This window comes from Podospora pseudocomata, chromosome 5, assembly GCF_035222375.1.
Source record: "Podospora pseudocomata strain CBS 415.72m chromosome 5, whole genome shotgun sequence".
Classification (NCBI taxonomy): Eukaryota; Fungi; Ascomycota; class Sordariomycetes; order Sordariales; family Podosporaceae; genus Podospora; species Podospora pseudocomata.
This window is the reverse complement of record NC_085889.1, coordinates 3,612,666-3,634,862: the sequence shown is the minus strand read 5'-3', so window position 1 is coordinate 3,634,862 and position 22,197 is coordinate 3,612,666. Positions and strand designations below refer to the sequence as shown.

Below are 22,197 nucleotides of genomic sequence, written 5' to 3'. Positions count from 1 at the left end.
GGGTTGTATGATGCCGTTCCGTCATCAGCGTTGATGGGCTAAAATGCTCGCTTTACTTCGATAATAGCCAAGTAAGGTTGGTCCATCGTCCACCTATACCCCCTGTGACGCATACGACAAACCCCTCCGTCGTCCTCAGTCGTAATAGGATTTCCGGCAATTTGAATTGTCGACCGTAAACGCCCGACCCGTGGTCTGACCTCGGCTTGCATCCTAGTTTCGGCGGCGGAATGCTGCAGGAGGCAAAGTCCTAGGGCGACTTGTAAGAAACAGGTGATAAGATGAAAGGGCGACCTCCTCAGGTTTACCACGCCGGGCCTCATTCTCGTCCTCGTTGAAATCATCCGTATCGTTACCAAAATCGGACAAAGAGGGTAGGGTAGAAGATGAGGAACCGGGTATAGTCGTTCCGGAGGGGATGTAGCCTTCCCTCTGTACGGATGTCCTCGCTCGCTGCGGATACACCTTCTCTGCCACAGGCTCAAGAAGCTCGTGGCGAGCTGTGCGGGCAAGGGCGGCCCAGAAAAAGCCCTCGGGCAGTCGAAGAGGGTTCACTTTCGGCCTGCTGGCACAAATTCCGGGGAGTTTCCCCAATCAAGGACCTAACTCGGTCAATGTCGACTCTCTAAGACGGTGTATTGTGACCCCCGCATACGGGACAAGAATTGTGGTGAATCTCGAGGAAGGTCGGTAGAAATGGGGATTCATGGCCAACGCGAAACCTATAAGCGATTAAATGGCGAGGGCCCCATTTTGCTAGCAGGTTTCGTCAGCTCCTCGTTGCTCGTGTCCAGGATAACGTTGATGCCATCCAGCTTCTGCCTTTTGGCTGGTCGCGCCCCGGTGTCCGAAGATTCCATATGGACTTTTGGACAGGTTCTTGAGTAATATAGAAGAACGACGAAGCACGACATTACTTCCAGCACAATAAGGGACCACATTTGCGTTGGGCTGGGTAGGTAGCATTGGGCTCTATGCAGGGTGGTCGTCAATGAGGTCCACGGTCTCCTCTTGCACTCATCAAACACTTTGAACACTTCCAAAGACCAAAACCCCCAACTTTACCATTTTGAAATGTTGTGGGGTGTGACCAAGGTATATCGGTGATTAATATAGTGTTTGTCTTTGAGAATTTTGACTCGAGGTACAATCGCAGTGGCTGATCTCGAGAAATAATCGAATTAATTGCATGTTAAAGGCATAAGTAAACTACTTGGCTTGTTGGACAACATGTGAGTCGTTATGAAAGCATTGTCAGATGGCGGCCAATGTCTGGTTTCAAAGACCTTCGACTCGAGTCTCGAAGTAAAAATCGATACCCGGTTACTTGTCTCCAGGATGAAGAAAATCAAAATAATGTATCAACTGGGCCAAAAATAAAAAATAAAAAAGATTAAAATAAAAATTAAAACAAAACCAAAAATAAAAATATAGAAGAAAAAAAAACCCCCAAAAGAAAGCCAAAATAATCTATTAACTGGGCCCAGAAAAAGCAAAAGCTCACCGACCAGCCTTTAGTTGTAGGGTGGCCGGCTACGAAAACCCGTGGGTTTTACTTCGGAATCGAACTCGGAAGCTGTCCGTTGTAAAGCTCCCGGCAGGGGGCGGTAACAAGCAGCTCCTCCACCTTGACCGTTTGTCCTGACCACAAAGTGGCGCTCTGGTCAAGATTTCCGGGCTGCTGTTGGAAGGAGTAAAAGGGACCTAATATATATACTGTGCTGCAGTGACGTTGCTCCTTGCTCTTCTGTGTTTCACTGTCGTGAGACATGCTGTTTGATTATTTGATAACATTATGTTGGTGTCACTTGTGGGTTTGAATCTGAGGGAGTGTGAATAATGTAGGATGTGACATCCTCATGCGAACTGCGATTTGGTTTCGAAAAGAGTTCGTGATATGCCAGTGTTATGCTACCGGGTAGCAGCTCATGGTCTACGTTATTTGCTCGACTAATGTACCTATTTTAGCGGCTGTTCAAAGTGGTTCAGCAAAAAGATCAGTCGTGTCCATCATCCCGACTTGACAGCTGAAGCCACTGTTGAATTCAAAGTTCAAACTCTAGGTGTAGATCCCTACCGAGTGGTATTTCCTCACTTCTTCCGAACAAGTCCATCGACCAGTTATGTGCCGCCAAGAATCAATCCTGCAGCATAGCCTCAAAAGATGCCTTATGCGCCCCCAGCTGGATACGATTCCTGATGATCACGCAGATTCAAAAACTTGTCTTGAGAGATGGTATTAACGTGCCGTATTTTTTCGGCATCAACCGGCGCGGCCCATTGTGGGTGACTAGGCACCATCAATGGACCCCCTCTCGATAACAGCCTCGATCGCAGGCATCACAGGCATCTGCCTCCAAGCAGCCCGCACCCTCGACACCCTCCGCACCAAATTCCAAAACGCTCAAGTCACCATCACCGCCCTCTCCTCCCAATGCGCCGCCATCAAGACCGGCCTGTCCCAGCTCCAGACCCTCATCCTGCAAAACCACACCGTCCGCGGCCAGGCCGATGTCGTCCACACCCTCGACACAACCCTCACCGGTTGCCTAGTCGTACTAACCTGCTTCGAGGACTCCCTCGAAAAACTCTGCGATGCCACCGCACTGATGGAGTCCCGTCGCTCGCTTGTGCGGACGTGGTGGACTAAAGCGCGGATTGTGCGAAATGAGGGGGAGATGAAGGGGTACCTATCGCTATTGCAAGGACAGCAGTCCGCGATTGCGTTTCTGGTTCAAGTGTTGCACATGAATACTACCGATGAGATTCTAGAGGGTGTCAGAAACGGGAAAGGTTTGCTAGACAGGCAAGCGACCAAGGCGGCGTCCTTGCGGTTGGCGAATCCTCAGCTTCAAATTGCCGAGTCTGTTCTGAATCCGCGGAGGACTGCCGACACGATCTTCCGTGGGGATGGAAACACTGTGGCCGAGGGCGTCGAGTTCGAATTTGATAACACTGTTGTCAACTCGAGAGCCTACCGACGAATGATGGCTTTGGCGAAGGAGGCCGTCACCAACAGGACTAGCACGAAAAGTCCGCAATCGATCATGGCTCTGGAAAATATCAGCTTCGACTCAAAAACCCAATCACGATCGTTTCTCGTGTCTACATCCGAGCCATCCGGTGACCGGAGGGGTGACCCTACAGCAGTCTCGCCGATGCCATCCACAGCATCCGAGGTTGTTCAACCTGCACCCAAACCTACTACCGACACTCCCGAAGAGGCTGCCACCCAACCCACGACCTCCCAAAGCTTGCCAACAAGCCTAGATATCCTCAAAGCCCAACCAACCCAGCTCGGAGCAATCCACACCACCGAATACTTTGGACAGCGCTGCCAGCACCTCTTCACGACCGTCACCCAATGGGTCCTCCGCTTCTCCAAATTCTCCGACATGCGCGCCAGCCGCCTCACCTCGGAAATCAACGATGAAAACATCATCGACAGGCTAGATAACTCTGTCCTCGACGGCTCCGACGCCGATAACTACCTCCGTGACCGGGTGAAACGCCGGGACATGTTCACTTCTGTCACCATGTCAATGATCTGGGAATTCATTTTCACCCGTTACCTCTTCGGCATGGACCGGGAGCAGAGGTTCAAGCTCAAGTCATTAGAAAAACAGCTAACGGACGTTGGGCCGACGGCGACGGTTCGTGCTTGGAGGGCTACCACGCTGGGGCTGTGGTCGAGGAGGGAATCGTTCAGAAAACAGAGGGATAGGGATGCCGTTGCGGTGGCAGAGGCGATTTTGGAGGCGCTGTCGAAGGTGTTGCCGCCGCCGGGGAATTTGGAAGAGCAGCTGAGGGTGCAGCTGAGGAGGGTGGTGAGTGAGGCGGTGGATCTGTCGATTGAGATGAGGACGCAGGTGGCTGAGTTTATGGTGTTGCCGCCGTTGATGCCCGAGTACAATGAGGATGGGGAGCTGGCGGCGACGGTGAATTTTATCTCGTCGTTGATGGCGCAACCGGGTAGTCGGGGGGACACGGAGGGGGATCTCGAGGGGGCTGTGGTGAGGGTTGTTTTGTTTCCTTTGGTGGTGCAGAAGGGGGATTTGAGAGGGGAAGGGGAGGAGGAGGTGGTGGTGTTTCCGGCGCAGGTTATTGTGAACACCACCTGAGGACATAGAAGTTGAAAATCACATGGATGGTATGTATTGGCTAATGTCTGAAGCTCTGAGCCATCTCTATGCTGTACGAATGGACTATCTCTAGTTTGAACCTAGTTTACAGATGTGGTCACTAGACTACCGACTAATCAGACTTCAACTAGTTGGGCATATTTCAGTTGACAAGATCCACGAGACACCAAATGTCCACCTTTGACTTCTTTTGAAATTTGCACACTTGATGATGACTCTTCTCAGTTACCCCGACCGAAACGTGGGCGGCAGGATAAGTGTTGACGTAATCGTGGCGGTTGGTCAGGTCGACTCGTGAGATGACGCCCGACCATCGAAGTCGCTCTGAACAGGAACGTGAACACCAGCCTCCTGAATCATCACAGTACTCGCTCAAAATGATCTCTCTTCACCATTTATCGCATACCATTCGTCAACACCATCATCTGCTGTCCATGCATATGTGTGGCTGACATGAATCCAGGAACATCAAGAAACCGGGCGGCTCGCCTGATGCCAAACCCACGTTGACCGCGTGACGCGGCAGCATCAAAGTGACACACAGCAATGCTGAAAAAACAACTCCCCTCGAGAACACTTGCGCAGGAGTGAACCTGGCACGCAGAAAAGATAATTACCGTTTCATATCGAGGAAAAGAAAGCTGTTGTGGTGGACCAATCGAAGGGTGAATGAGCTGGCCAAACGTGCAGATCGACACGACATCACCTCGCTGGCGTTGGAAATGGTGCCTGAATTGGCCTCAATTGACCAGGAGCAAACCAAAAAAGTGACAAAAACAAAAACAAGAGCCCCTCGGAATGATCTATCAATGTTTGAAGAGCGAAAAGCAATGTGGTGGGCTGTGGGAAGAGGCGAAAGTGTGGAAGGGTTGAGATGCGGATAGCTTCAACCAAAGCTTCACGGGCAGCTCGCGAGCCGCCCCACCATCAGGAGTGACTTTCGCTTCAAGTGCAGATATCTCAGGCAACAACGGTGCAGTGCGAAAAATAAGCACATGGAAGAAACGGAATCAATTGCCCGATCGAACTGATGTATTCTTCTATGACAAAGCAGGGGTTGGTGAGGTGCTATGTTGAATGCGCCAGAGAGCGATGGTTTGGACCGACCAAGGCGCGTGAAGCCAAATCGCGTCCGAAAACAGATGCTTGAATGCCAACTCTCGTCTCGGAAATGGTCATCGGTATTTGGAACAATGCCCCGCGGTCCCCGGGCGCAAAAAATGAAATAAAAAGCACACAAAGAAGAGCAGAGTCGGGTGATTCCAACCATGTGCTGCGGACCCGGGTCGAGAAAAGGGAAGAAGCGTGGGAACTCGAATCAAACCGAGGGAAGGGGGAGTCGGGGCGAGCTCGAGATCAGAGATGCTCTTTCGACAGGCGGGGTGCGCATGATTGACAACTCGAGGTACAAGGTGGATCCGGTGTCGTTGAACGGACCAATCAGAAAATAGGCACGCTGCGAGTTTTTTGTTTGTTTCCGATTTAAATGCCCGCCCAAAGAGGGAAAGCGCCAAAATAACGGGGAGCGGCAAGTGATCGAAGGAGGACCCCAAGAATCCCGGCACGCCTGCCGCCCCCTCTCCCTCCCTCCCTTCCATGATCCATCATCTGGCATTCTGCATCCTTTTTTCTTCTCCCTCCCCCCTTCACCCCGCCTGTCTGGCAGCGGCATGTCACCTGTTTTTTTTTCCCTTTTTAGCTCTGACATGATCCAGGGTTCCTTATGTGATCTTGACGATGACGATGACGAACAGTCCAGGGTTCCAATTCAGCTTAGCGGCAGATCGAGAAGGCTTCCCCGTTCGGATGACCCCGTGGTGAATGATGGGTGACAGCCACCCCTCCCATGCTCATGGTTGTTGGGTAGTGTACGTAGTAGTAGATAGATAACTGTATGACTGGCCTTCCCCGCCATGCACCTTGTGCCTCGTCCCTTGCCCCCATCATCCACAAGAAGTAGAAGTTCTTCAGCAGTGAATGGTTGAGTAAGACAATGATTGGGCATCCATCCATCCAGGCCATGCCGTCGGGTTGGGGTTGAGTGACGAAAGGGTGTGCGTAGAACAGAGATGGCATCACCTCACCAAGGGACCTAGGTAGCCACGCACGTTGGGCTGCACTCACTTACTCGCTCCCGTCTCTCACTCACACCTCACGCCTCATGCACTTCGGTGATGCAGCCATATGATGCCACCTCACAGAGTGTAAGGTCCCCACATGATCTGGGCTTTTTCGGAGCAAGACAGGGTGACATGGATGCTGGGAACGGGCGTGTCTGCCATATGCCTGGGAGCTCTAGGCATGCTTCTAGTGGGGGGCACGGGCCATACCTTGCACCAAAGCTGCGAGCTTTTGCCCCGGGAATTTGGGCAGCTCCAGGGCACAATCAGCACAATCACTCGGGGGTGGGCGAGACCCCCGCTTCCATATATAAACACCCGATCATCCCCCCCGAGCGCGACAGCCCGCCCACCCTCCTGTCCCTGGTTTCTCTCGTCCACCCCGAACTTGCAAGCCGTTCTTCACCCTCTCTGTCCGACTCGTCCATTTCCGCTTCGAACAGCATCTAGCATCTGTATTGTCATCTACACCAAACAAAGCAAACACCACTTCAAACCATCACCATGCCTCCCAAGAAGACCGAGACCAAGACTGAGGGCGCCGCTGCCCCCAAGGCAAAGGCCGCCCCCGTCCACCCCTCCTACCAGGTATGAAGAGTCTATAAATTGGACATGTTCTTGATTGATCAGTCGTATCTAACTTTTATTCAGGATATGATCACGGATGCCATCATTCAGGTAATTTTCACTGCCCCTGTTGGTTCATGCAGACGCGTCCGGTCGCAAGTGAGATGAGGATGAAGGAAGCTCATGATGTTTTTGATCCCACGTCTCACTACGCTCGGATTTTGCCCACTTTGCATTCATGATCGCATTTACTGACGCTGCTTTTTCTTGAATTGCAGCTCAAGGATCGCAATGGTTCCAGGTAAGAAAATTTCTGCATATTTTTTTCTTCTCCCATCCACCCATCTCGCGTAGCGAGAACATCCACAACGATGCGCGTGTCGCAAATGCGACCGCCCACCACAGCCTCCTTGGCTCACCCGCCCACTCTCACCTCACAATTATCTCATTCACACATCACATGAACGCCTCGGACTGACTCAGCCGCCAGCCGTCAATCCCTCAAGAAGTATGTCAAGAGCAACAACACCATCAATGCCTCTGACAACATGTTCGACTCCCTCTTCAACAAGGCCTTGAAGTCTGGTGTCGACAAGGGCATCTTCGAGCAGCCCAAGGGCCCCTCCGGCGGTACCAAGCTCGCCAAGAAGACTGCCGCTCCCAAGGAGAAGAAGCCTGCTGCCCCTAAGAAGGCCGCCGCGCCCAAGGAGAAGAAGGAGGCTGCTCCCAAGGAGAAGAAGGCTGCCACCAAGAAGGCTGCCGCTCCCAAGGAGAAGAAGGAGAAGAAGGAGGCCGCTCCTAAGGAGAAGAAGGAGAAGAAGGCCGCTGCCCCTAAGAAGGCTGCCGCGCCCAAGGAGAAGAAGGAGAAGAAGGCTGCCCCCAAGAAGGTGAGCATCCTATGACACCCACGTGACTTTTCATGAATATCCGCTGACATTGTCTATCCAGGCTGCCCAAGCCCCTGCTGAGGAGAAGCCTGCTGTCCTGACCAAGACCAAGTCCGGTCGCGTCACCAAGGCTGCCCCCGCCGCCAAGGCCGCGCCCAAGAAGGCTGCTCCCAAGAAGGCCGCTGCCCCCAAGAAGGAGAAGACACCAAAGAAGGCTGACAAGGCGGAAGCTGCCTCGGCGTAGAAGCCGAGGGTCAGTCTTTCTTGTCATGATGGTTTTTTTTTATACTTGTTTGATGTGACGGCTCTGGTTTTTTTTATTTTTATTTTTGTTTGGCGTTCAGGATTATCACTGGGGCTATCATCTTGGGGGTTATCATTGGGATAAGCGGCCGCTTTTTCTAGGCACCATTTTTGCGCGCGCGCGGGTTTTTATTGTTTTCGGAGGGCCTGTATCACATTTTTTTTTATTACGGGGGAAGAACGTGTGGGAAAAACATGCTTTTTGTTGACGAAGGTTATTGGCTCTACTATACCCCCCTCCCCCCTTCTTCCCACAGCTTGCATATACAACAAACATTTTCAACCATGAAGACAGGAAGGGGTCGGACGACGATCATCATCACTTGCGAGCAGCCTTTGTTGGAATCATTCAAGATGCATTTGGTTTTTCTCTGCTATCGATACCCCAACCATCATTCGTACCGCGACATCACTACAAACACACATGATTCGGAAAAGGACATTGGAACCGGAAGCGCGCGCGCAAAAGAGGGTAGACTTTTGGGGGCAGGGAGGCGTTAGAGGATTTTTGTTGGAGGTAGGGTGGGTAGGTGGGCTTAAAATCTCGGCTGGGGGGTTTTTGGGGCCTGATGAGTTGTAATTATACATGCCAATTGAATTACTTTCCGACAAAATCTTTGGAGACGTCTCACGTTAGTTTTGAGTGAATGAGTGAATGGTGGTTTTGATCTGGAGGGATACAGAGAGAAGAGAAAGAAGGGGTCCAACAAGTGGGGGGAGGGGCTCCTCGACGCGTAGGTGGCGCGTCAACCGGGGGTTGTTTACATTTTCGGTTTGACCCCATTCTCATTTTTCTGCCGCCCAGGGGTCGGGGTCGGGGTCAGGGGTGTGGTTCCTCATCGGCCACTCCTTGTTTTTTTTTTGTTGTTTTTTTTGGGGATGTGTTTTGAGTTGGAGGGTTGACTACCATTTGTAACTTGCTGAGATGGTAAATCTAGATTTGGAAAGGTAAGAGCAAGAAGAAAATGCGGGATTATTGGGGGCGTTGTTGCGGGGGGAGGTTTTGTTCACCGCTTGAGATGGGGGAATGTGATCAGCCAGCTAACTCATTCTTCTTGACAGAAATCTCGCGATAAAATTGGGATTGATGATTGTGATCAAGATGTATTCTTCAGCGGTCCGGATACATCTATCAAAATACACATGTGTCTGTCTCATATGTATACCCAACCACGGCACAGGTGTCAATCAAAGTGGGCCAACGAGAAATCTGAGGCTTCACCAGTTGTGGCACTTACACGCCGATTCATGCTGGTCCGTGCCCAGACAAGCATGTCCTGCATGTTCTCAAGTGGGTCTTGCCGTTCGGAGCTACCTAGCGGGGTACACTGCCAGTCTTATCGGAAGGTTCCTTATCGAAACGTGGGTGCGTGTGTTCCGGAAAGGGATTCTGCCGTCATCTGGTTCAGGTGCTGTTGCTGTGCCTGATCGACTGTTGGCGTGGCCCAGGAAGCACAGCACAGCTCAGCTCTGGGGAGGGAGCTTCCGTTTGCTGTCTAATCCTTTGACACACTACCTACCACCTAGATAGCTATCTACATTTTTCATCACCCAAGCTGTTGTGGAAACGTGCATTGGAGACGGACAAGCACCCAACGTCAACAAACCAACCCCGCTAATCCCGACCGCATCCGACAACCCGCGTCACTGTCCAAGTTATTGGAAGTCAGCGGCGGCCGGTTCGGTTCTAATCAGGCACCCATCAGCGATGCCACCACCACCACCGTACCTTACCTAAGTGGCTCTTTTTAACCAAACCTTACTACCAAGGCACACGCCCGGGCTGTTCAACCGACCTATTATCTTGTTGCGTGATTGCAGCTGTTGCGCCAGCCGCGCGCCTCTCAAGTCTATAGCTTGTTTATATTTTTATATTCTTGACCTACCTTTCTGCTACAAGTCAAAGACACAATGGCCGCCCAGCCATCGTTCAATTCCAATAACCCGTTTCGTCGCAAGCCCGTTGCCGCTACCGACGTCCCAGATCGGCAGTCGACGACCCCTCCTCCACCACCACCGCCGACGATACAGGGGGATGATAATACCTCGAGTTTGACGATTGGGGGCGGCGGCGGTGATCAATTCTGGGAAACATTGCAGGGTGTACCGAGACCGGCTCAGCCGCCGCCGACGACGAGTTTTCTGAAGCAAAAGGTTGTCAAGAAGGTGAGGGTGCAGAGCCCGCCGCCGAGTAGTCCGGAGGAGAGTGATGGGTTTGGGGAGAGGTTCCCGCCGATTGGGGAGCCGGATGAGGAGAGTGATAGTGGTAGTGAGAGTAGTGAGGAGGAGGAGGAAGAGGGGGAGGAGGAGGAGGAGGTGGTGGAGGTAGATCCTTTTGGGGTGGGTGGGGGGTCGAATAAGAGCTCGGTTGAGGAGTTAGCGGTGCAAGAGGGGGAGAGGCGGCGGGAGGGAGGGGTGCCGAGGATATCTTTTCAGATGGGACAACCAGGGTTGGAGGAGAGGGGGGAAACTGAGGTGGGGGCAGGAGGGTCGAGGGGGGGGCTGGATGTGGATGCGTTCAGGAGGCTGTTGTTGACTGGACAGACCGGGGGATCAACACCGGCACGGTCGAGTGCTGATCTCGGGAGGGCGGAGGAAAGAGCTGGGACGGAAATAACGATACAGTTGCAGGACACGCCACGTCTATCACGGGAAATACCAGGCCAGACGGTTGGAGATGAGCAGCAGAGGTTACTCCCCAATCCTCCCGCCGCCACCCTCCAACCTGCACCGACCATCCTGAGAAAGAAACCCCCTCCCCCGAGCTCCCGCCATGGAAAACTCATCCGACCAGACCCGACCCGCCAGGAGAGTAGCAGCTCCCTAGGCGGCAAAACCTCGTCTTCATCATCACTAGCAAGCCCCAAACCTGTCACGTCACCATCTCGACAGCGGCCCCCAACCCCGTCAGACGTTAACAAACCCCTCCCTTCGCAACCCTCGGTGTCAGAAGATGGCAATATATTCGACCACGAAGCAGCGGGGAAGATTCCCGAGCCTGCCATGCCCGACCCAGGTCTTCACATCATCCACGCTTTACGCCCCCCCTCCCCAACTTCTAGTCTGCCGACACCACCACCGTCAAGAAAACCTGCCCCCCCGCCGAGACGACAACCACATCATGGCAGGTCCGAGTCTAGGCCTTTTTCACCAGAGGAGGAATTGTTTAGCAGTACTCGTCGATCATCAATGGAATCGACCCGTTCCCGGTCTTCTTCCTTACGAGCCAACATCCACGCGCCGGCACCGCCGCCCCCGAGGAGACCATCGCAGAGGGTGGTGGCGTTGCCCAGTGGTGAGGCTGTATCTCCGCCGCCGACACTGTCTGGGAGTAGTACGCCGAATAATAACAGTGTGGTCACACCGACGCTGGCGGGATCGGTGGTAGAAGCTATTGCCAGCCCTCCACCGGTGGTAGGGACGGCAAAGGAGAAGTTGACGCCGCCGCCGCCGCCTCCGGCTAGGGGGGCGAGTGTGAGGGCTAAGAAACCTGTCGGGGCAGCGGGGGAGGGGGTGGTGAGGAGGAGTAGTGGGAATAGCAAGCCGGCGCCGCCGGTGCCGAAGCATAGGGGTGGTGGTGGTGGTAGTGTTAGGGATAGTGCTATGGCGATGGCGACGGCGGCAACACCGGACACGACGGATGAGGTGGTGGTGTCCTCACCTGGGGGTGGTGGTGGTGACCGGGTGGATATACTGGCTGATTTGACGAGGTTGCAGAGGGAGGTGGATGAGTTGAGGGCTGGGTTGGCTAATGGGGGGTCGAAGTGATGGGCTGGGAGTATGATGTAGGGGATTGAAAAGAAATGGGAATTAATGACTGAAAGATCCTTTGATGATAGGGGGTTGGGTTAAGGGAAGGGAACTTGTATGATACAATGTGGTAATTTTGTTTTGGGGATTTTCCTTGTATATGATGATGATGATGATATGATGATGATGATTTGGATGTGGATGTGGTTCTCGGTGTATTTGATGCTGGGTGGGAACAAGTGTGGTTGTTTGGTGGTGGTGAAGACACCGCGTGCGTGCCTATTGACAGGAAGCTACCTATAAATCACTCCCATGTGACGGTTCTGAATCTTGTCATCATCATCGTCATCCCTTTTCTTACTACTGCTTTTCTCCTTTCAGTTCGTGATTACCACCCACCCACCCACACACACACACACACACACACACACTCTCTCTCTCTCTCTCTCTCTCTCTCTCTCTCTCTCTCTGTCTCTCTCTCTCTCTCTCTCTCTCTCTCTCTCTCTCTCTCTCTCTCTCTCTCTCTCTCTCTCTCTCTCTCTCTCTGTCTCTCTCTCTCTATATATATCCACCTAAACAATGTCGTGATCACCACGGTTGGTGCTCTTACTGAATGGGTGGTCTGGATATATTTAGTTGAATACCACCCGTTTTGCTGGGGCCGGAAGACAAGAAACTGGACAGTTGAACTCAAGGCAAAGTTCACACCCAAAGTATGTCAGCTGCCGGGCATAGCTACTAGGCCATGCTTTTCTCCATCTTTTCGCATGTTCAACAAGTCACATGTCATTTGTCACAGTCCAGCTCTCGATTGTCTTCACATGCAGCTCCGTAACCTCGTTTGACATACGGGTCTCGCTTGTTGATGCTATTCTTTTTTGGCCCAATGATCAGCCTCTGCTCTTCACCCCATTCACATCCCCCTCCACCTCTCTCTCCAACCCCCCTTCTCAAACAGCCACAACGCCTCCGTCGCATAAGCATAACAACTCCTGTGCCCCCTCCCCTCCTCCCCCTGCACCTCCTCTTCAATACTCTCCACCACCCGATTCTCCTTGAAACACCTCCACAACCCAAACGCCAAATCGTCCTCCTCCCCTACCCTCCCACCCTCACCCTTCCCCCAATCACCCCTTCCCAACCTGTACAGCATCCTGCCCAGCGTCTGATAAGCAATACACCTCTGCGCTGGGACCTCCGATCTCGCATATCTCGCCAACTCGGGAATAGTATACCCCGCCGCCTCGGGCGCCTCACCATGGTGGTGAAGACCCTTCGTTACAGGGATTTGCCGCGATAATCTCGGTGGGATGAGTAAACCGCGAAAGTCAAAGCGCAGCGCAGAGATGGGGAGTGAGTCTTGGCCTGGGTAGTAAGGGGATTCTTTGTCGGCGGCGGAGCCCGGGGTGGGGATGGGGGCCATCCAGGCGAGCTTGGAGGGGTCGGCGGGGAGGTTAGGGAAGAATTTGGAGTGCATTTTCTCGAGAAAGTCCGGGTCTTCGGGGTCGAGGTCGGGGACAGTGGGGGGTTGGGGGTAGTGGGTGTAGAATGTGTGGGCTTCGTCGGGGGCGTTGGAGGGGGTTATGACGAGGTTTGGGTCGGTGGTGGTGATCTTTTTGACGGGGATGAGGTTGGCTGGGGGAGCTGGGGGAGCGGCGTCTTCGTCAAAGGTGACTGTTTTCTTGGGTTTTGTGGGATCTTTCTTGGATGGTGGTGGTGGTATGTTTTCTGAGACGTCCTCGACGGTGACTTTGGGGGGCTTGGTCGTGGTTGTTACGGGGGCTGTTTTCGCGCTCGAAGAGGGTTCTGGGGACGGATCGAATTTCGCGGGACCGGAATCGTCGAGGTTTGCGCGCCGGAGGAGCATTTGGATGAGCTTTGGATCAAGGTTCTTGAAAAGGTCGCGCTGTTCTTCCATGATCTGATCGGGCGGCAACGAGTTTAAAAGGGCGTCATTTTCCTCGGCGATTCTCTGCTTTTCTGACACCTCTGGCTTTGGTGCTGGTGGCCGCTCTGGGCCATATTGGGCTGGAGGAGTCGGGAGCATACTCGTGTTGTTGTTCTGGCGCTGCTTCTTGAAGGCAGAAACTCGTTTCTTGGGTGCTGGGAATCCGGTCGCGGACTGGTTGGCGGGAGTCGGGAAGCTCGGGGGCTTGACCTCGTCGGGTGTGTGTTCGAGAACGTCTCGTACCTCTAGTCCGAATCCCTCCATTTTGTCGGGGAGGTTTTTTTTTTGGTGGGTGTGTGTGTGTGGTGATGGTCGAATGGGCGAGCGTTGGTGAAGAAGTTACTTTGTGCTGATAGAAAAGGTTCCGTCACCAGCAAGTTATCCGTTATCGTTATCGTTATTGGCCCCCCACTTTAACGAAGCTTTTGGAAGCTGGACAGGGGTGGCTGCTTATCTAATTACCCGTCACTGCTAGCGTCGATCTAAGGCCGAATGGCACCGGGCCTGGTCTGTGCACGGCATTCGAAACACTCGTTCAGATGCAGGCCAGTGTTTCGCAGGTGTAGAAAACGATACTTTTGGCTATTTTTCTGAGAAACTGAGAGAAGAGACTCGCACAGCGTGGAGCGGTTTGCTGTAGCAGACCGGCGCCACAGCACGTGAAGCAGCGGAAAATTGCATCGTTAGTGCACGAATACAAGACACGCCATGTCTCGGGATCGGAAGGCACAGGGACAGATATATCGCTGCAGAAGTCTACCACGTCTAACTAGGTGTATATCTGGAGTATAATCTCTTCTCCATTCTCTCACTGCGTCCCAAGCATCTTCTGACTTGTATACAGACACCGACCGGCTTGTTGTAATAGATCGGAGAATTGGGACTTGGTGGAATTGGATGTGGCTTGTGCTTCGATCAGGGATGTCCTGTGCCTGTCCCGGCACGTTTATTTTGTCCCTCAATTGTGGGTCGGACACTGCGGAGAATGTCACGCATCGTCCCACCCCGAATGCGAAACGGGGGGCGGGGTACAAGATCCAGAAGTACCCTCGTACCTACCGTACCGTGTGCAGGGCACTGCAGGATACCGCAGGACCCAAGCCGCCCCGCGCGAGCCTCTTCCGCGCTCTCGGCTCTGCGACGAACCCCCCCTCTCCCCTGTCACACTTTAAAGTCACTTCCCGCCGGTGGGGGACCTCTAACAGCCAGGCCTTGTGACGACAGAGAGCATTGATATTATTTTATCGTCTTCCATTTCCCAGCCAGAGCAACCAAGGCATTTCCCCCTCCGGTCAGTCACCCTACTCCCTCCATGAGTGGTTGGTCAGGCGGTGGCCAGCTGCCAGAGAGGCATTCCCATCACCTAATCTGATATCGGCAAACCGTCTGATGTATCTGATGACTGCGTTTCCCTCTTTTGGCCGTTCGCTTGGCTCCATCACTGGCTGGACTGGCAACCTGGTCTGAGTGTTCTTGTTAATGGTGTTTAATTCGTTTTTTTCCAGAACAAATGTCCCTTTGGTGGTCAAGCCCCGGTTTTCCCTCGCCAGCTGCAAAGTAATAAAAAAAAAAGTTCCAAAACAGAGCCCATCCCCGTCCTGTTCCTCGCCGCCCAGCACCCCAAAATTTCCTCCTTTTCTCACTCTCTTTTTCCACACTTTTTGCAGTCAACAACCACCACAAAAGAATCGACTCCCATCAGTTTCATTGACACCTGGTGTGCCTGCATCGCGCAACCATCGTATTTCGATTCCCGCGTCTTTTCCGAATTGATCCATACGCTTTTGACTGCTGCATCCCTCCAAACAGCCCGGACACCGCCCATTTTGTCGCCGACCGCTGTCTCTTTTGCAGCGCCCTCGGCGAGTGAAGGCATTCAGAAGCAGCAAACTCCACCCGCGACACAACAACCAACGGAGGAGACGCTTGGACCAACCAACGCCTCCGCATCCCAAACCGGTGCAAAGCAAAAAAAGGAGCCAATCACCAGCTGGTTTTTATATTTAGTTATACGTTACCTTGAACTTGTCCATCTTTATACCGATATCGATACCGATATACCACCATACGCATACGCCTTTGAGCTACTTCATCTTTAAACCCAACCGACCACACACAAAGGGGGTTTTTGTGCAGCTTGTAGGGGGCACGCCCAGTGGAGGAGGATCAAAACACCGCGATGCAGCAGTATCACAGCTCATCACCCTCCCTGTTGTCATCACCGCCTTCTGCCATTTCCGAGCCTGGATCGCCCACTCGGATCATCAACGCCGCCAGAGCCAACATCGAAATGGACGAGATCATTGTCGACCCTGGGTCAGCTGCCAGATTTGGTATTATGCAGCAACAGGTCCAGCAACAGCAAGCCTCCGAGTACCCGCCCGGCACACAACTGACCGCCGCCGGCGTTCCTAGGAAAAAGCCGGGCCGGAAGCCTGGTAGCACAGTCAAGCCGAAGGTCGCACCTGATGGGACTGTCGAGCCACCCAAGCAGCGTCGGCCGAGGAAACCCAAGGACCCCAATGCCCCGCCTGTTCAGAGGAAACGCAAAGCCGCTCTTACCGAGAGCAATGAGACAAACTCGGAGATGGATGCGCGGGCTGCCTCTGGTCCCCCAGCAGCAGCAGCAGCTCGTCAGCCCAAGATCACAGAACTCACCTCGATGCGCATGTCGTTGGACGGTGGCGCCGGCTTCGTCCAGACGCCGCCCAAGAGAGAGAGCATGACCTCGATGCAAATGCAGAATCTCCTCAACAGCGACGAGCCACCTCCGCAGCCCCAGCCGACGGCGCCTGCCAGGCAGATGTTTGATCCCATCCGAGGCAACTACGACCCCATTAGGGAAAGCATGGTATCTCGCGACCCCTATGGCACCGGAGGTCCGCTTGGCTCACCTCGCGCGCCTGCCCAGGCTCCCAACAGGGCCAGCGCATCGCCATCTATTGCCAGCCTAGTTGATCCTCCGACCTCCATCATTTCACCCAGACCGACGCAATCGTTTACAACAACTACTTCGCAGCCGCGTTTCCAGGAGCCATCATCAGTCCCTGCTTCTCCGGCCAACCCCGTCCTGGCCACCCCTGCTACCATGCCCAAGCCCACATTGGCCGAAGCCAGACGTCCCCCGCCACCACCTCCGGCGCCTGCCTCCGTTAGCAAGCCAGAACCCAAAATGAATTCATTTACCAGCATGTCGTCGATTCCGAGCGGCTCCTCGCTTGCCGCGGTTGCTGCCCCGCCCGCGCCTGTCCAGAGCAAGAAGATCGCGGCTGTTGTCCAGCAAGAAACAAAGGCCAACAAGAAGGCGCGCAGCAGCACCAGCAGCTCGCCAAAAATCAACGGAGTCAAGGAGAAGGACTCGCTGCCGCCCCTTCCAGCCAGCGAGCGCTCCATCTTGGATTTCGGGAGGGCCAAGCCCGGCGAGGAGGTCGAGCCGCCCAGCATCGCGCTTCACATCCCGCTCAAGCAAGGTGAGAACAACAAGTATGTCAACTTCATGCGCATGGCCGAGGAACGCTACGGATGGGACGCTTTGCACCCCAGATTGGCTGCCTCGCGGGAGCGCAAGGCTCTCATCGCAGCTGCCACGGCCGCTTTGGAGAAGGAGAAGAATGGCAGCGGCCGTGACACTGGGGACGAAATGGAGGAAGACCTGAGCGAGGCCGACAACAGCAATGTGGAAATGGGCGGCATGGGCAACGGAAATCCGGCCAGCGGCCCCGAAGCTGCTCCTGCCAAGCCGGCGAGGAAGAAGCGGAATTTCAAGGAGGACGAGTACGACAAGGATGATGACTTTGTGGATGACTCTGAGATGCTCTGGGAAGAGCAGGCAGCTGCGAGCAGGGATGGATTCTTCGTCTACAGCGGACCTCTGATCCCCGAGGTGGAGAAACCTGTTGTGCCCGAGGGACCCCCAAGACGCGGTCGTGGTGGACGTGGAAGAGGATCCAGGGGTGGTGCTCGTGGCGGCGGCGAGAGCGGACGGGGCCGAGGTGGCGGGCCCGGTTCGAGAGGTGGCACCGTGAGGAAGCCAAGAATCACGAAGCTCGAGAAGGAGCAGCGGGATAGGGAGAAGGCGGAGAGGGAGGCGCTGGCGCAGATGACGAGCAAAGCCGGCGCGACGACACCGGGTCCAGCTGCGAACACGTCTCCCGGTGGTGCACTTAATCTGTTGACACTTACGCCTCCGGCGGCTGGAACAGGTGTTACTTTGTAATATGGGCGACATTTTTCTTCTTTTCAACTGTCAAAGTCATCATCACCTGACGCCGAGTTTCCCAGCGCTGGGGTGTGGGGAGTTTATCTGTTTATTTTACATTTATCGCAAGGGTGTATGTATTGTTCATCGGTGGGATGTGGGCGGCGACCTGGGCGTTTGTTTTGGAGGGGGTGTTTTTATGGTTGGAATGAACAACAGCACTTCGCAACACGCAAATACGTTTACTTTTCCTTTTGGTCTCTGGTGGTGCTGGCGAGAGGGGTGTTCCGTCGGTTACGTTCGGCGAGACTCGATTCAGCGCCATACCCGTTGCTGAGGTTCGTTCGCCCAGCTTGGCCTTCTTTACAAAAATTCTTGGAGCGAGGAAGGGTCGGATAGACGCTGCTGGAGGGGGATGGGTGATGAATGGATAATGTATGACATTGCTGGATGGGCTGACGGCAGGAGGAAGCCAGGGGATACACATGCATGCTCGACTGGTCGGAGGAAGGGGGTCTATTAGCTTATTTGGATGCATCAACACAGCGGTTTTAATCCAGTTTCACGTCATCTTTGCCATCTTTGCCGCCACTTCTTTACACTCCAGCTTGATGGAAGATGAACAGCAATTCCGTGGAGATTGCGGTCCACGATCACGATATTTCATCTTTTTTTCAGTAGCCAGTTGAAACCTGTCCAGTATTGAAGTCCAGATTGGGCTGTCTAACGCCGGTTCCTCACCTACGCCCTCGTTCCCTCGATTTCACGGACGTCAACATCTAAAGATTAGGTACCGTTCACCCACCTTGGATGTGTTGTTCAGGGAGTGGTAGGTGTTGCTCCTCGCTAGACTACTCAAAGAATGAGATGTACTGTATCGACCAAAACAGAGGAGGACAGCAGTTTATATTCTGGAAGACCCGTGTGCGATATGACGCGTTTTCACTAATGATTAGAATTAGTAGCGGCCGTTGTGGTGCGTGAGGCCGGCGCCGTGGCCGTTGAGGTGGTGGTGGCCGTTGTTGGATAGATTCAGACAGTGAGCTCTGTGGTAGACGAAGAGTTTTGGATGGTCTCGAATTCGGACGAAGCTAACAACAAAGATCAGATGAGGCCATCCCAGTTTCAGACGCTTCTCTTGGCGGCGGCCCCAGAAGAGTCCCGAACTTCCGCTGCCCTGTCAGCTACCGAGGCAACGCAGGGATGGTGTGGGGCCCCGCGAAGCTGGGGTGGCACGGTGCGCCCTGCTGCTGTCGTGCTTCTGTCACCGGCCCTGCCACCCTGCTTGGAGAGGTATCCAGTCGGTCAGGGGGCGGGATATGGCCATGTTACTTGTCGGAAGACGACCAGACCGGCACTTGTCTCGACAACTCCTGTTGTAGGTAATGTGGTGTTGGGTGAATCTGGACAATGCCCAACATCAGTGTTTGGCTCCTCAAGGAATTTCCACTTCCCCGGATTTCCCCAACCCAGGGTGGCTTGCGAACGATATCGCAATCGAATTTCTTCCCGATTGGAAATCAAACAGGGGGGGAGTGATGATGGAGCCTGCCGATACCGCGCTACTTTAGCAGTGGTTAGCTCTCTTAAGTCCGCACCCACCACCCGTCGCCCAGAGAAGGAAAAAAGGAAGGAAAAAAGGCAGGACGGAAATGCGGACGGGGATAACTTGCATGTGAGTGGCCTGGAAGAGACAAGAGAGTGGATAATAAAGCTCACATCCGAGTGTGCTACTAAATACATACATACGAATTGTAATCCTCACTCAACCACCTCTGTTTAACTCATCCGCCAATCCAATCCCGCTGTGTTCCCCAACCAAGGCATGCTGCCGAAGGAAAATAAACAGGAATCAAGGCTGTTGTGTATCCGCCGACCATTCGTATGAACATGTTCACATCTTAGGACCAGTCCTCGACATTCTCAAGCATTTCCTGGCCGTCGTGGTAGACCTTCATCATGACAGCCGACTCGCTCGACCAGAGCGCTGCCCGCGGGACATCCCACACACTTAGCGGCGGCTCATCCAACAACACGATATTGGACAGCCCCCCATTTCACCCAGAAAAGGAGTCCCGCTCTCACCCCTCGCGGCCCTCCTCCCGTCACTCTCACCTCACCACCACCTCTTCAGATTCCTCCAACGGCGACCCCCTATCCCCCCTCGAACACGCCCTCGGCCGAACCACATCCATCCCCCAAACCGACGCCATCTACCAACAAGATGCCGACAACAACAACAACCACCTCACCCACACCCGCACCGGCCGCACCTCCATCACCTCTGCCGCCTCCCGCCCCCCAGACTACGAAGTCACCATCTCCACGGACGACCCCGAGCACCCCATGAACTGGCCCTTTTGGTACAGGACCTACACCATTATCACGGTCTCCTACTCCACCTGGGTTGTAGTACTCTACTCAACCTCCTACACAGCCACCCTCCCAAAAATAATGGACGAATTCGACGTCACCTCTAAACCCATCGCCACCCTGGGCCTGACAACCTACCTCCTAGGCCTAGCAGCCGGCTCGGTGATCGTAGCCCCCATGTCGGAGCTCTACGGCCGCAGACCAGTCTACCTCGTCTGCCTCGCCGCGTTTATTGTTCTCATCATCCCCTGTGGATTAGCCGACTCGTTGTCAGAGATGGTGATAGTCCGTTTCTTCGGGTATGCCCCTTCCCCCCCTCTCCTTGTGTCAGCATGCTAAATCCCCCAGCGCCCTCTTCGGCTCAGCCATGATCTCCAACTCACCCGGAACAGTAGTCGACATCTCCTCAGACAAGTACCTCGCCCTCTGCATGTCACTATGGTCCATCGCCCCGCTCAACGGTCCGGTCACCGGTCCCCTGATCGGCGGCTTCGTCAACGACTACCTCGGCTGGCGGTGGGGAAACTGGTTGGCCATCATCCTCTCCGGCATCGCTTTTGTCCTCACCTTTTTCGTCCGAGAATCCTACCTGCCCACGCTGATAAAGCAGAAAGCCGCGCGGAGGAGGAAGGAGACGGGGGATGAGAACTGGTGGTGTAAATACGACCAGCGGTCTGTTTCAACATGGGGGTTGTTGAAGCTGAATCTGTCCCGGCCGTTTGTGCTCGCGGTGACGGAGCCGATTTTGTGGTGTTTTAATATCTGGTGCCTGCCGTCCCCCCCCCCTTCCTGTTGTCTCGGAAACATCCCCGGCTAACAATGGCCCCTAGGATATCCGTGATCTACGGCATCCTCTACCTCTGCTTCATCGCCTACCCCATCATCTTCACCCAGCACCGCGGCTGGTCACCCTCCCTCACCGGCCTCTCCTTCCTCGGCATCGGCCTCGGCACCCTCCTCTCCATCTTCCTGGAACCTTTGTGGCGGAAAATGATAAACTCCTCCCCTAAACGCGACCCCCTCAACCCGTCCCGCCCGGCACCAGAAGCCACAGCGTTGATCATGTGCGTCGGTGCCGTCCTCACCCCCATCGGCCAGCTCGTCTTCAGCTGGACCAGTCTCCCAGCCTCAATCCACCCTTCCATCTCCCTCCTGTTCGGCTCCGTCCCCTTCGGCATGGGCAACACGCTTTCGTTCATCTACGGGAGCAACTACCTCGCGGGAGCGTACGGGATATACGCCGCTTCCGCGCTGGCAGGGAACGCGGTGATGAGGTCAGTGTTTGGGGCTGCGCTGCCGCTGGCGGGGCCGGCGATGTACAAAGCCATGAGTCCGCAGTGGGCGGGGACGTTTCTGGGGGGGTTGGAGGTGATGCTGGTGCCGATTCCGTTCTTGTTTTATAAGTGGGGGGAGAGGATTAGGGGGAAGTCGAGGGTGATCAGGCTGATGAGGGAGGAGAGGGACAGAGAGGAGAAAACGGCCGAGAGGAGGCGGAAGAGGGCGGCGAGGAGGGCGGCGAGGGGTGGGAGGGATGTTGCAGAGGAGGAGGGGGAGGAGGAAAAGACAGAAGTGGAGGAGGGGAAAGGACGGGGAAGGGAGATGGGGGTTTAGGTGTATACGAAAAGGGTAGGAGGGAATGCACGTAGGAGGGGGATTTATGGCTGTGTATATAATCGCAAAGACGTACTTGGATATCTGGGCAAGGAAGAGAGGTATTCATTAACAGGAAACACATCCTCATATTGAACTCTCTGCCGTCAAAGGCTATCCATTCAAAAATTGCTGGGGTATCTCACCTCCATCACCACCATCCCCTTCACCCATCACACACTCACCTCTCCCCAAAATCATCACACAGCCAACCGCACACGCAAACCAAAAGTATTCATCAACTCAACAACAACAACAA

The 22,197-nt window shown here is 54.2% G+C and overlaps 6 protein-coding genes across 6 annotated transcripts; 5 read left to right on the top strand and 1 right to left on the bottom strand.

Moving 5' to 3' along the window:
- Window positions 1-2,303: 2,303 nt before the first annotated feature.
- QC762_508750 (uncharacterized protein) lies at window positions 2,304-4,121 on the top strand (the record flags this gene model as incomplete). Its single annotated transcript, XM_062891289.1, has 1 exon — window positions 2,304-4,121. The coding sequence occupies one exon, from the start codon at window positions 2,304-2,306 to the stop codon at window positions 4,119-4,121; it is 1,818 nt and encodes a 605-aa protein (XP_062742619.1).
- Window positions 4,122-6,244: 2,123 nt separating this feature from the next.
- Window positions 6,245-8,511, top strand: QC762_508740 (uncharacterized protein). The gene is made up of 5 exons (XM_062891288.1): window positions 6,245-6,850; window positions 6,914-6,940; window positions 7,108-7,130; window positions 7,320-7,716; window positions 7,778-8,511. The coding sequence occupies exons 1-5, from the start codon at window positions 6,767-6,769 to the stop codon at window positions 7,958-7,960; spliced, it is 714 nt and encodes a 237-aa protein (XP_062742618.1). The 5' UTR covers window positions 6,245-6,766; the 3' UTR covers window positions 7,961-8,511.
- Window positions 8,512-9,930: 1,419 nt separating this feature from the next.
- Window positions 9,931-11,787, top strand: QC762_508730 (uncharacterized protein; the record flags this gene model as incomplete). Its single annotated transcript, XM_062891287.1, has 1 exon — window positions 9,931-11,787. One exon carries the CDS (start codon window positions 9,931-9,933, stop codon window positions 11,785-11,787), a length of 1,857 nt encoding a protein of 618 aa, XP_062742617.1.
- An 895-nt stretch (window positions 11,788-12,682) lies between these two features.
- On the bottom strand, window positions 12,683-13,981 carry QC762_508710 (uncharacterized protein; the record flags this gene model as incomplete). Its single annotated transcript, XM_062891286.1, has 1 exon — window positions 12,683-13,981. The coding sequence occupies one exon, from the start codon at window positions 13,979-13,981 to the stop codon at window positions 12,683-12,685; it is 1,299 nt and encodes a 432-aa protein (XP_062742616.1).
- A 1,002-nt stretch (window positions 13,982-14,983) lies between these two features.
- On the top strand, window positions 14,984-17,933 carry HPC2 (HIR complex subunit; the record flags this gene model as incomplete). Its single annotated transcript, XM_062891285.1, has 1 exon — window positions 14,984-17,933. Exon 1 carries the CDS (start codon window positions 15,897-15,899, stop codon window positions 17,931-17,933), a length of 2,037 nt encoding a protein of 678 aa, XP_062742615.1. The 5' UTR covers window positions 14,984-15,896.
- Window positions 17,934-19,874: 1,941 nt separating this feature from the next.
- Window positions 19,875-21,899, top strand: QC762_508690 (uncharacterized protein; the record flags this gene model as incomplete). Its single annotated transcript, XM_062891284.1, has 3 exons — window positions 19,875-20,587; window positions 20,637-21,053; window positions 21,119-21,899. The coding sequence occupies 3 exons, from the start codon at window positions 19,875-19,877 to the stop codon at window positions 21,897-21,899; spliced, it is 1,911 nt and encodes a 636-aa protein (XP_062742614.1).
- Between the last annotated feature and the right edge of the window lie 298 nt (window positions 21,900-22,197).

Coding starts and splice junctions, on each gene's coding strand:
- QC762_508740 (XM_062891288.1), top strand. CDS start 6,767: ATGCCTCCCAAGAAGACCGAGACCAAGACTGAGGGCGCCGCTGCCCCC. Junction 6,851..6,913: donor CCGTCCACCCCTCCTACCAG/GTATGAAGAGTC, acceptor ACTTTTATTCAG/GATATGATCACGGATGCCAT. Junction 7,717..7,777: donor AGAAGGCTGCCCCCAAGAAG/GTGAGCATCCTA, acceptor TTGTCTATCCAG/GCTGCCCAAGCCCCTGCTGA.